The sequence below is a fragment of the Pimephales promelas genome, chromosome 5, assembly GCF_988280905.1.
Source record: "Pimephales promelas chromosome 5, fPimPro1.hap1.1, whole genome shotgun sequence".
Taxonomy (NCBI): Eukaryota; Metazoa; Chordata; class Actinopteri; order Cypriniformes; family Leuciscidae; genus Pimephales; species Pimephales promelas.
The window spans coordinates 30,032,076-30,045,786 of record NC_142773.1 but is presented as its reverse complement, the minus strand read 5'-3'; the positions used below and the strand labels follow the sequence as shown (position 1 = coordinate 30,045,786).

Here is a 13,711-nt window from a genome sequence, read left to right as displayed (position 1 = left end):
GAAGTTTTAGGGACGGTCACGGACGTTGACGAGATGGGTTTCCTGTTTGTGTCACATGTAAAGAGAGCCGGTTCAGTCGAGAAGGAAAACATTATTGAGGGCAACAGTATCTATTTAATCGAGGTTTCGGCATGTAAGTAGATTTGAGAAATGCTTATTTTAAAAGGTTTTACTAAAACATTCGCTTTTCTTGGCATTTAGAAGAAGTGTCATTTATTGGTGACAGCTTTAAAAACGCAACATTTGGGGTTATAAGGTTTGTTTATCTATGATCGGTTATCCAGTGTTCAAGTGTAACGTAAAATAGAGTTACACATTTCCGTGTTATCTTTCATGCATTTGACAGTGTTCATTTACATTTTAAATGACGTTGACATGTGTACAGCAGTCTCACCTGTGACTGAGTGTGAATGAACAGGTAACGTTAGCTGCTATAACTTGGCTGTCAATGTCATTTCATTTTTAGGGCACCGATGTGAGTTTGGTATGTTCGGTCAAGAAACATATTTCCGCTGGAGAAGGTTCGTGAGTTGTTGTTTTTAAATATATCTTCTTTCGATACAGGTGTTTTTTTTTTTAATCTATCAAATTACTATAATTTGACTTGGGAGTCAAAGCTGAAGTATGTAAATGCTAGACGCTACTATTGTCTCTAAACTTCGTTGAAAATATGATGATTGTTGTCAGTCACCCATTTGCCATTTGTTGGACAAACATATAACCCCGCCCCAAACTCATCCTATTGGTCGAGTCCCGTGACTTAAGAAATAAGGAGTGCATCTTTCTCGAGCGATTGACAGATAAACTCTATTTTCGGATATTTTCAGCAAACAGTTTGCGTCGTACATACAGTTTAACAGTATAAAATCTGTCAATGACAGAAATAGTACCATAGTTGAAGTTGTAGTTGTAGTACAACTCTTTTAATTCCATTCCCCCGGTTTCAAAGACAAGGCTAAAATGCATGTGTTAAAAAAAGCAAAAGTAATGTTTGAGCTGTTTTAACTGAAAGCAACTTAAACTGGCATATCTTAAAATATATCAGTGCCCTTGTTTGGTTTTAAGATGAACACCAGTAAATCTTTTTGTTTGTTTTGTTTCTAATGATCCTTTCAAAGAGTCGCTTAGAAAAGCTACTTAAATGTCCTAATTAAGTCCTAATCCTGGATTATTCTAAGCCCTTTTTGTGAAACCAGGTCTTTATGTTCTTCATCCATGCAAACACTGAATGAGTATTGGCTATTTAATTCAACAGTTCAGGTAATGTTAATGGTCATTTCAGGGCTGGCTGAAATTACGATTTGAAACCAGTCAGCGCTAGAAATATATCTTCATACAGTTATATATCTTCATCTTCTTTGACCCCCTTAAATCTGAAGTATAAAATCATTGGTTACCAATAAGCAACACTCTTCTTGTTTGAGTTTGCAAATTCTGGGATTATTCACATATCTCCATATCCGCAGTCATTTTCGATTTCGATTTTCCCTAACCTAAAATACAATTCCCAACCCCATGTAATTCACACACTTGTTATAATATTTATATGATCTTATACATTTTAAGAGGGATTGCATATTTAACTGGAATTTGAAAATGTACACTTCAGCTTTAATGCCATGATCTTAATATCAGACAATTTGTGTCTTTCATGTTCAGGTCTGCCCTTTGGCAGAGTGTTGCCTTGCTCAGCACATCTGCCACTGGGAGAGGCTAACAGTTAAGCAGCATGTCCAGTGGGAATGAGTCCTGCCTGTTTGAGAATGGATCCATCAACCTCCTCTCCTGCTTGGTTCATGTATGGGAGAATTGGGCAGGGCTCGGGAAGCTCGAGGACTTCCTCAGTTTCTTGGAGTATTTGGTCTGGGTTTTCACGCCTCTGGCAGTGGTCTTCATCCTGCCTTTTCTTATAGTTATCTTCCTCTATCTATCAATACTCTTCCTCCATGTGTACAAACGCAAGAACCAGCTGAGGGAAGCTTATTCCAATAACCTGTGGGATGGTGCGAGGAAAACTCTGGCGACCCTATGGGATGGACATGGAGCTATTTGGCACGGTATGTAATGGATTTGGCGTGTGAGCTGCATTTATTGAGATGTGGATTGTTATCTTGTTTAAAGTGAATTAATTGAAGTGATTCATTGTGGTCATATTTTGCATCTACTGTGCCGTTAATTTGATCTTCGAATGATAGACGGGAATTAGTCGCAGCATAATTAAAAAGTGATGTCTGAAGACTTAATGTAAGATCTGATTTAATGTCAATTTTTTTTTTATCTTTTACTGCACAATTAATGATGGTCACGCTCAGTCTTTATAAAGAGGAACATCTAAATAACGGTTTTGACGGATTTTCATGATCTTTCAGAAATCATTCTAATATGCTGATTTTGTGTTCAAGAAACATTTTTATTCCATTGTCAACAATGTTAAACCATTGAGCTGCTTCATAATTGAAATAGAAATCTTTATATACAATCACTTTTGGATACAAGTGTTGCAATGTGTCGTACTTCACAAAAAAATGTTGAATCATTTTCCCCTGATTAAGTATACATTTTGTGACAGGTTATGAAATCCATGGTTTAGAGAAGATTCCAGATGAAGGACCTGCTCTCATAGTCTACTATCATGGGGCGATTCCTATAGACTACTATTATTTCTTGGCAAGTCTTATCATTCAAAAGGGAAGAACTTGTCATTCGGTGGCTGATCATTTTCTGTTCAAGGTCCCAGGTAAAAACAACTTGCAAATTCTAATGAAGTGATCAGTCAGCCTCATTTTGCTCATGACAGAGCCATTACTCAGAACTTAATTTCAATGCGATTCAGTGAATTTTGGGACAAAACATGTCCTAAACCTCTATCTGCCATTAGTTTTTAAAATGGCAACATTTCATTTATTCTTTAACACAAATATTGCAACAATGCCCTGTTAGAAGTTAGTCTGTCTTTTCTATTTTACCTTCTGTGTGGTCAACAAGGTCACACACACTCTGGTGAATTGTGCTTCTATTATCTGTGTAATGGCCATGGCAGGGTTTAAGCTCCTCTTGGAAGTGTTTAGTGTGATCCATGGACCGCAGGAGGAGTGTGTGAAGGCTCTGCGGAACGGCCACCTTCTGGGCATCTCTCCCGGAGGAGTACGGGAGGCCTTGTTCAGCGATGAGACGTACCCTCTGATCTGGGGCAAACGCAAAGGATTTGCACAAGTGGCCATTGACTCTAAAGTGGTAAATGACTGTCCCTCTTATTCTTCTCCTTTTATACTCCTTTTATACAGAGTATGTTTTGTCCCTACAGCCAGTTATACCAATGTTTACTCAAAACTTGAGGGAGGGATTTCGCTCTCTTGGAACATTAAGTGAGTCAGAAAACATTGAACTTTCCTCACAATTATAAATAGTACTCTAAATAGATTGCATGCCATTATGAAAGAGTTAAATGAGTCGATCTTCTATTCATCTCTAAATTCCTTCAGGATTTTACCGATGGGTGTATGAGAGGTTTCGTCTGCCGATAGCACCGATCTATGGAGGATTTCCAGTCAAATTTCGCACCTACTTGGGTGACCCCATTCCATACGACCCCAAACTCAATGCAGCTGAGCTGGCTGAAAAGGTAGGACTCCTTAGACCTCTAGGTTTGTTTTTGTAACTCTTTTAGTCCTGTAAAGGTCTGACTTTTTGTTGTATTTGCTGAGCTGGTGTTTTGCAAATCTGCAAGAGGTTCTAACCTCTAGACTGTCCCGACAAGTCCTGACCTATTGTTGAGTACACAACATACATTAGTGCCATTTGTTTACACCGTCCCCTAAGGGCACGCTCCACCCTAGAGTTGTGATCACCATTCATCACATTTGCAGGTGTACTGAATCTGCAAAGTGAGAGAATGCGTGTATAACAAAGGATACCTCAGATTAGTATCTATGAGTAAATGAAATTTGGTGCGAAATGTTTTTTTTTAAGAAAAATCCGTTTATAAGAACAGTAGCCGAGTCTGTCCCCTCATTTCATCACATGCTACTATCGGAATAACAACCTTCTTTAAAACTTGATGACGTGTTTGTTTTAAAAATGGATGTAGGAGATGTCTAAGCAGGGATTTATACCTTTTTATTAGAGATACTCCTAGAACCTCATTCTAGGACTCGGATCGGTAGTCACTAAATTTGACCGTTCTCATGAACCGATTGCAATTGAATGACGTAAAACTGTAAGAAGTTGCCACCGACGTGCATGTAAACTCTATACAGATGAGGTTTTTGTGCCAAGGTCTGCTTTGTGACTTCGCAAAACATTAGTAAACCATAGTACATCCTTGTTTAGAGTAGGTTGTCTCAATTCAAATGAGCCACATGATGCGTCGATCTTGTGACATGAAATTCTACTTGGCTAAAGTTATAGGACTTCCGGGATCCAATTGCGTGCGTCACACCATCATGACACAGTGTTTTCCAACTTCATTTGAAAGTTCATCCAATTGAAACTGGAAACTTTTTGGAGGGATTTTCTCATCAGGGTTGTAACATAAGAACCTCTAAACATGATCAACATGTTTGTTTGTTTTTCTCGGAATGGATGTGCACACACTCAACTCTGACACACTAAGATTTATTTTGATTTTTAAATTCGTTTTTTTTTTCTATAATGTTTGTCAACCTATAATACCTTTTTATTATTACTATGAAGATTGTCGCATGTTGAATTCATGCATCTGTTTTGGGGTTTGTTTTAAATATTGACTTTGTAAAGATCTCATATACAGTGTATTTTCTTCAATCCAACCAATATTTTCAGGTGCAACAGGCAGTTCAAGCACTAATCGACAAACACCAGAAGATACCTGGAAACGTCCTCCGAGCTCTTTTGGAGCGATTCCAAAGGGAACACAAAGAAGATTAGCACACTTGCCTTCTCAGACTGAACATATAAATATGCTTCAAGTTCAAGCATTCAACTGAACATTGGAGATATTATATGATATTGTTACACCATGAGATTAGTAACTACTGATGATATAGTGGACAGATTAGCATATATATCAATGTTGCATATCAAATAATGGTGCGTGTCTTTGTAATATCTGGTTACATGTAGTCTTGTGCATGTTTAAGTGTGTTTTTTTTGTGTGTGTGTGTGTGAATATTATTATTATTATTTTTTAATTTGCACACTTTGGTTTTAATCAAAGGACCACTGCCAAAAACTTTGACCACAAAGCCTTTGGTTAGTATTTTTATGTCCTTTTAATAAAATAGCATTCTGTCCTGGAAATCGATAATATAAATAAATGTAGGTTCGGGAAGAGCCTGATTAGTCATGCCTGTCAATAATCATTATGAGCGTTTCCTCTATTTCTCTCATTCTCCCACATAGGAACGTTACAGGTAGTTCGAGGAGCAGGTGAACTCGTGAATTACCTATCTGAAGGAATTAATTCAAAATTGTGGATACTGTGATTTTTGGGGAATTGTATAAGCACACTTAGTTAATAGTGATGAGAGATACATGCTTGAACATTTGTTGTGTGATGTTGAATACTTAACATGTTTTAGTCTAATATCTGTATTAACGGTCAGAGGCGAACTGCTGTCTATTTAAGCATCAGTTGATACTGCTTTGCCCTGCTCTCAGAGCTTAATACAACATTGATAATAAAAATAAGTATGCAACTGCTAATGACTTTTATAAAGGCAGCATACAGGGCTTTCAGAATTCAATAAGAAATTTAGTAACATTCCTGAAATTTATGGACTTACAATAAATGCTATTTCAAGCAGTAATCAAATCTGATCAGTGTGTAAATAAATGATTGTAAATGTATAATTTCATAAGAGATTTTTATTATTCGCAATAAAACTGCATATCCCTATGGATTCAGTGTTGGTAAAACCGTTTTAATGCACTTTTGTGCTCCTCTGGGAGAAAATGTATTGTGTGTGTCTGCAATCAAATGTCAGCATGAGCACAGTCTTCGTCACAGTCTTATGATCTCTGTGCACATCCGGTGTTTGGTGCATGATATGCAAAATGCCCTATTGCTATTTATAAAACTGGTTTGGTATTGACTTACAGCATCTGTGCTTCCATTGTAAATCCCACCAACCCTCTTCCCCCCAAAAAACTCTTGGAAAGTAATAATAATTTACTTACTATTCATGATTTTGTATTGGATTATATATGAAGAGTTCAGATGCAAAAGCCTCTAAGTGCCATTTGAAATTTTCTTCTAGAATGATCATTTTTATCAAGCTTGTATATTTAAGTTCAGTAATTTCAGTTAAATTGCAATGAGGATTACCTATTAATTGTCATTTAAGTGAAATTACTGAACTTGAATATATAAGCTTGATAAAAATGATCATTTTAGAAGAAAATTTCAAATGGCATTTAGAGGCTTTTGCATCTGAACTCTTCATATGCTCCTAATCTTCCTTCTCCAAGAGTCTCTTCAAATGAAGGAGTGAATCCTTAAATCATACGAGTTGTGAGAATACATATTCAGACAAACTAATCACTAAGCATTTGTGACAGACTGTCTCAGAAAAAGCTCCATTGCTTTTTCTTCCAACCTTGAAACAGTCGCTGACATTCTGAAAATTCGAATGGATCTTATTCACACTTAACTGCAAATCCAAAAGAAGTTTGCAAGGAAGTCTAATAAAATGACCACAGTGTACTTTATTAAATGAATTTGGTACTTTGTGTTGCATTAGAATCAAATAAAAATTTTACAAAAATCCAATATGTACAAAAAATGTAACGTTCTTTTTGTTTTGTTTTTTGTTTTACTCTTCAATTTACAATAAAATCAGATAACAGATTTGATGCATTTTACGCACTTCAGACTTTCATCACATGATACAACTTAAGAGACCAATAATAAGCAGTTTTTTTGTTTGTTTGTTTTTTTGCTCTTTTTTTATGTCATTTAATACATCACATACACCACACTATTTGATCTGTATTACGTCATATAACTGCCGATCTCTAGTCAATAGACACCCTTTACGATCAGGACTCAGAAAGGAATGTTCTTTTACACATGTACATTTGCATACATTTATTTACAGTTAAATAGCCTTTTGCAAGTCACTATGGAACTTCCGTTGTAACTGAGATACCAGTAAAGTCTGTACATCATATAGGAACGCTGAACCGAACACCACCGAGTTCATTCAATTACTGTGCTTGTACTAATATCGTGCTTTATAAATAACCACTGATTATCATTTATCTAAATGTATTTTTTTCCTCCATCTATGGTATTCTAGTTTATCTATCATCTATGTCTACAGGTGAGGGAGGATCATCAATTTGTTTATTCAACAAAAGAAAGCTTCTCCAATGAATCAAAAAATGCAAGTGCCACTTCATTTCAGCTCTTCGAGTCATTCAGTTTTCGCTAACTGATATTACAATTAAAAATGCTCACAATCGTGTAACAGTACGGCCTGTGACCCGTGACAATTTGGGTCGACGTTTTGATTGTTTGTCTGCATATGCTATTTCGCCTCAGTCTGCTTTCTTTTTGTGTTTCCTTGCTTGCAGTATAAGCACAGTAAGAACACTAATCGATAATGCAACGTCATTATACTAGCACGACAGTAACCGGAGCATCGTATGCATGACTAAAACTAAACCAAAAGAAACAAACAGAAAATGTCACGAGTAATGAATCCACAAAAAGGCGAGCGTCGGTTAAGGCAAATAAAACTGAACCAGCTTGCATGAATTCAATGTTCTCCTGCTGTGAATAATTGTAAAATAAGTCCTGGAGCTCTACTGATGTACTGGTAATAAACAGAACAGCCTTCAACTCCTTCATACACTGGGACTCCATTGCAATAAATTCCATCATATCAACCACCAGAGCTGGAGAGTGGTCTGTTTAAAATACCGCTTTGAGGTAGGTTACAGGTATGAATTAAAGTTTCCAGAGTGAAGAAATGGTGAGCTATGAAATCATATTTACTTATAAAACACAAATATAAAACGTAAAGCTGGAAGTGCAAAATAAAAATACATAGTTTCTATAACATTATGATTAGCTTGTGTCATGTACAACATGGAGTCTATGTTAAACTAGGATGTATGAACCTCTTTAAAATGTGTGCGTAATCTGCATGAATAGCTTCTTGATGTTCGGCCAAATTCACACTCCTTGCCAGCAAAGATTAGCATAACCAATGTCCCTCACATGTGCAGATTGATATTTAAACGTTTTATATTTTTTCCTTCTTCACAGTAACGTTTATATATTTAAATGGAATAAAACACCAATTATAAAGTGAACTAACGTTAAGTAGGTTAGCTGATTACCTTAAAAATCCAGATATCGTAGTCAGTTCTCTTACGGCCGTTAACACTTTCTCTGACAAGCGGATGCAATGAGACCTGTTTTCCGGTTTGGTCACGTGACGCATTTAATCCATTTGTAGGTTTCTTTTTTATTACTTTTATTTCGACTATAAGTTTTAATCAAAATTTCATAACTGGATAGTAGATACAAAAGACTTCTCTGCTAGACTTGTGTTCGTCTGCTTCCATTTTGAGTGCAAAATCCAGTCAACAACCAATGTGACCAAGTCCTAATTTTTTTTCTTTTTTACTAATCCATTACATTTGTGTCACAAATAATACAGAAGAAAAATCAGCAGCTACTTCCGTTTCATCAGGACTTTGATAGCATTAGCATTGCTAATAATTAGTGTGGTGAATTCAGCTTCTCCAAACTTCAATCCAGACACAGCCTTTTAGGTAAAGACCTTGATTCATTCCCCTTCTGCTGAACGTATTGCATTGCATTGAGTATTTTAAATTCATGTAATATTTCAACATTAAAAAATTATCGAGGCCTCACACCTGTAAAATGGCTGGATAAAGATGAATTTCACCAAACATTAAGCCAGTGTTGCTGTTAGTAAGCCCCTCTTAATCAAATGAACCAAAACACAGTATGCAGCATGCTTGGGGTAGCTACCACTGAAACAAAAAATATCATGGTATTATGGGAAAACAAAAAAAGTGGAATGATTTTCAAAAATCATTGATACGTAATATCACAGACGTGTGCAATGTAACACTCGTTTTCTTTCTTGTGTAGGTGGTGGAGCAATTTAAATGTGAAAATTGCTAAATACGTGTGCTAACAAGTTTTTTGTGTGCTCTGACTACAGCGGACAGGGCTATTAAGATTTTTTTTGCCAAGAGACAAGCATCATTATCCATCACACAGAGAAATAAAAGTATAAGACACATTTGAAAAAAAAAAGAAAAGAAAAAAGGATGTGTTAGGAAAATTGCAAAATAGCTAAAATATACAGGTCTACGTTTCACTGTGGTACTGGTTATAGATTCATTCGATCTCATCTAATTTTTTTTCCTGTTCTATTTTCTTTCTTTTTTTTTAATTTGCAACACAATTAGGATCTTCATCTGCAAGCGTGCAGATCGCTGCGGGCTAAAACAACTACGCTTTCAGTTCATTTGCCACCGATGGTGGGACGTTACAACACTTCAGAAGTGTTTTTTTAAAGTTACAATAAAACCCAAATTACAGTTCATATTTGACCAACTGAAGCAAACCTAATCTAAATGTCCTATATCAGTCATCTCCACACACTTAAATGGCATTAAGCAAAATAATGTGCACCTTGGAAATCCACCAAAAAACAAAAGAAAAACAAAAGAAAATGTATATAAAATGTTACACATAAAACATTTTCCCCCCAACATTTTCAAAATCTCAAACTATCCACAACAGGCACATCTAGCTTCTGTCGTAGTGAAATTTCAAGTTGTCTCTCAACGTAAGTGTAACAACCACCGAATAAATTCTTCATTGTGCTGAGACTCCTTCCTGTCACAAGTTTTGTGCTTGTTTTCTTTTTCTGCCCTCACCTCCACGTCTCCATAAATGCCTTTGGATATTCGACATAAAGACACAGAGAAGCACTTGCAACTGAACGGAAAGTTTAAAACTCCAACACTTTCATATATAAAAGGATGCTTTTGGCAGATTTAAAGATACAGTGCTCTTTTAGGCAGATGTGATGTGTTGAATGGTTGGGCCCGGAGTGTCATTCTGAGCACATTAGCTAGTCTGTGCTCTGTCACAGACTAGCTTTCCCTGACACTTCGATTTGTAGACCGTGAGTTGGCAATTGAAGAGCCCCATGGAGAAAGTCTTGATTGCCTTGCAGAGTTTGGGATAGCACACTTCGACGGCTTTCCGGATGAATTGAGGTATTGAGGACCCCGTTTATTGTTTATTACTGGCTTTTCTGTATTGATACAGCACACAAAACATAGACACACCAAAACCTGACCCAGGTTGGCCTAGAAGAACACTGTATCTTTAACCTAGAAGATGAAGTGCACCCTGGTTCTGTCGAATACAGTTTGGCAGACACTGTGAATTTGGTGGTCTGTGCCCTCCACTTTGCTGTGAACCAAACGGATCCTTGTCAGCCGACAGCGTTGAGGCGAATGAGGCCAGATCGCCAAAGGGAGCTGCCAGGAAGTGTTCACTTGGCTTATTGTCTTCTCCTAAAGAAGAAAACGAGCATGTGTTCTACCTGTTTTGTCATCCCAAGTGGCTAGGACTCTTGTGATGGTCACATACTTTCTTTTCTCAGCGTTTTTCTTTGTATAGAATTCAAGTAGATGGTTGAAATGCTGCCCTGTTTATATATACAGTTTGTGGTCAAGCCACAGTTCAGCGTGAAGTCGTGAAGCGTTTGGCACTGGTACTGTACAGAGCTGCTGATGAAACACTACTTATAGGTTACAGCACCCTAAACAAGGACGTCTCGAGTCTGATCAGCAATTTTTTTTATGCGTGTACCATTAATTTGATATTTGGACCACTGTTTCTTCAGGCCGTTTCATTGCACTGGATGCTTGGTTTCAAAGGGAAAGGCCTTTGTTTTGCAGTTACCGTAAGAGACAACCTGTGTGAAGTGTTCTGGATGTCCTCTCGCAGTTTATAGACATTGGTCCGAGGACTATCAACTCTTGGAATGGAGAGAGGGGTTAGTGGTCTACATCAGCCAGTGCAATGAATTTTAGAAACCCAGATATTCCCTGACAAGTCAGAAGTAATAAAAAATAAAATGCAATGAGAGAACGGCTTAAAAAAGATCGATTATTCCATCCGTCCACAAATATGTTGTGCCTATATTGGTTTGTCCATGACAATCAACATCATGGCTAGATGCTATGTACGCTAGAAACGTTATTGCCACAGTCCTGCTGTTTATTCAAGTGGACGGTAATGTGTTCATGTTCGTGTGTTTCCACAGCGCAGGCTACAAGGTGGTCTCGTACTCCAGACGCTCTTGAACCAACGTGTCGTCTTTATACTGGAGGCGCGGCGGGGTCGGAGACGAGTCGATGGCCAGGATGGCTTTACGTATACTCCTGTCCAGCACATGCCTCTCCCAGGCAGGATAGCGGTTCCTGCACAAGTCTATTTTGATGACCGTCTCCTCAAGGCGCGGGGCTCGGGAGGAAGGTGTGGAGGGCGCGGTGGGCCGCACCTGAAAGACAGGCACGCAGCCGTCCCGCTCGCTGTACTTGGCCTCGCGGTCAGCGTCCCTGGCCAGCGTGCCTCCGCGGTTGGAGCGCAGGGAGTTGGTGGCACCCTCAGGGGGCAGCATAAAGGTAGCAGTGGGGTCCTCCAGCTGGACCAGGCTAGCCGAGCGGCCGAAACGCGGCCCGTTGGGATGAAAGAAAGTGTAGTACATGAGCATGAAGACGATGCCGGTGAAGAAGCTGGAGAAGATGACGCACAGGGCGGGCACAGCGAAGGCGTCCGTGCTGGGTGGTGAGCGATACAGGTACCACAGCGTGCTCAGGGCCGTGTTCTCACACAGGATCATGAAGTAGTAGATGAACAGGCGGAAGCGGGTGCGTCCCTCTTTCACATTAAACCAGCTGAAGATGTAGATGATGCCCACCACCATGTCAAAGACAATCTCCTCCCACTTGGTGATGCAGAATTCGGTCTCGCAGTGTACGATCCAGAAGGTCATAATGCACCAGTGCAGCACAATGAAGATGCCGAAGTAGAGCTGAAACACAGAGGCGAAGAGAGCGAAGGTCACCACGCGAGCGGCTATGGTAAAGAAGTGCCAGCAGAACTGAATGATGACGGCAAGGTAGCTGACGGGCTTCTTGTCATCTCGGGAATCACGCAAGGCCTTCTGGTAGGAGGCCAGAGCCCAGGCTAGTGACACCAGAGAAGCAGCCGCTGTCATCCCTGAAATAAAGGAGAGAAGCATCGGTTATGGTTATGTCAATCCACCGAGGAAATTGGAGCACATATCAAACTAAACAGAATATATGTGGAGTATGTAAGTAAATATGACATTGCTCAGTTTTCTTACACTGACACATGCCAGGTGTAAATTTTTATTAAAAGCATCAGATAACAGAATTATTTTGGTAACACTTTACGGTAAGGGTACATGAATTATCATGAATTCATGTATAAATTGATGCATGAATTATGCATTCATTCATGCATTATTTCTCATGAATCATCAGGAACTAACACAAGTTCAACCTTTTTCATTCATGACTTCATGAATGAACAACACCTTAATTAAAACATTAACTAAGATATGCACATCACCATGAATTATGATTTATTACGCATGATCATGATGTTTTCTTTGTTCTTTGTCTAGGTCAGTGACCTAGTCACCACTTTATTTAAGGGGCCACACACATGATGAAATCATTAATAGATTAATGCTTAGTTAATGATGACTATTGGACAGACACCATAATAGACCAATCACAGCTCATAGCACACACATTCTGTAAATCAAATACAGAAGTCATCATTAACTAAGCATTATCTATCAATGACTTCATCATGTGTATGGCTCCTTAACTAAAGTGGTGACTAGGTCCTTTGAAACACTGATGAACAATGTGCTATTGAAAGGTGGCATAACTGTGAACAAAGAAAACATCATGATCATGCGTAATAAATCATAATTCATGATGATATGCTCGTCTTAGTTAATGTTTCAATTAAGGTGTTGTTCATTCATGAAGTCATGAATGAAAAACGTTGAACTTGTGTTAGTTCCTGATGATTCATGAGATATTAATGCATGAAAGAATGCATAATTCATGCATTAACTTATACATGAATTCATGATAATTCATGTACCCTTACCGTAAAGTGTTACCATTATTTTTTATCATCTCTTTTACATTTTTCTGTATAGATTTTATTGTTTTACCTGGCCCAGATTTTCAGTCTTAACCTATGAAAATCCATTATAAAAATTCTGAAATATTACATTTAAAATACAATATCACACACTATAAACATCTTAAGAATCGAGGAAAGTGAAGTAATCGATCTACAATCGAGTGAAGTAATCATTTCACTATTTGTGTAAAAGAAGTAATTTCCACCCAAACCAACACATTTTACACCGATAAAGTTTTCTCTCAACAAAGAGAGAGAAACACTGAACAGCTTGAGATGAAAGTGAAACGTAGTGTGCGAATAAAACGAATAAATATAATTGTAAATATCACTAGTAAAATTATGTAAAAAGTACAATAATATCATTCAGGTGTATTCATTTAGGAGACAAAATGCTGTTAAACTGTGGTGTGAAAATTAAGGTAAACTGCTTATGACTTTTAAAAATAAAGTAAATAAAAGAGGACAGAAATG

The 13,711-nt window shown here is 37.9% G+C and overlaps 2 protein-coding genes across 3 annotated transcripts in view; one reads left to right on the top strand and one right to left on the bottom strand.

The window, feature by feature from the left end:
* Window positions 1-17: 17 nt before the first annotated feature.
* Window positions 18-5,879, top strand: tmem68 (transmembrane protein 68). 2 transcript variants are annotated; one of them, XM_039675674.2, is made up of 8 exons: window positions 18-133; window positions 467-521; window positions 1,660-2,057; window positions 2,570-2,737; window positions 3,041-3,234; window positions 3,305-3,365; window positions 3,483-3,622; window positions 4,801-5,879. In XM_039675674.2, the coding sequence occupies exons 3-8, from the start codon at window positions 1,730-1,732 to the stop codon at window positions 4,903-4,905; spliced, it is 996 nt and encodes a 331-aa protein (XP_039531608.2). In that variant the 5' UTR covers window positions 18-133; window positions 467-521; window positions 1,660-1,729; the 3' UTR covers window positions 4,906-5,879. The 2 variants fall into 2 exon arrangements, with proteins under 2 accessions (XP_039531608.2, XP_039531609.2); XM_039675675.2 differs by lacking the exon at window positions 467-521 and having other exon boundaries at window positions 37-133.
* Window positions 5,880-6,659: 780 nt separating this feature from the next.
* Window positions 6,660-13,711, bottom strand: part of xkr4 (XK related 4) — a 55,881-nt gene continuing 48,829 nt past the window's right edge. Inside the window, exon 3 of the mRNA XM_039675673.2 lies at window positions 6,660-12,268. Within this exon, the coding sequence (XP_039531607.1) occupies window positions 11,316-12,268 (953 nt within the window). The 3' untranslated portion in view covers window positions 6,660-11,315. The remainder of the gene's footprint in view (window positions 12,269-13,711) is intronic.

What these genes read in the sequence shown, in the direction of transcription:
- tmem68 (XM_039675674.2), top strand. Translation starts at nt 1,730, where the DNA reads ATGTCCAGTGGGAATGAGTCCTGCCTGTTTGAGAATGGATCCATCAAC. An exon ending in ACATGGAGCTATTTGGCACG is followed by an intron (nt 2,058 to 2,569) that starts GTATGTAATGGA and finishes ATTTTGTGACAG; the next exon opens with GTTATGAAATCCATGGTTTA. An exon ending in TTTTCTGTTCAAGGTCCCAG is followed by an intron (nt 2,738 to 3,040) that starts GTAAAAACAACT and finishes TGGCCATGGCAG; the next exon opens with GGTTTAAGCTCCTCTTGGAA.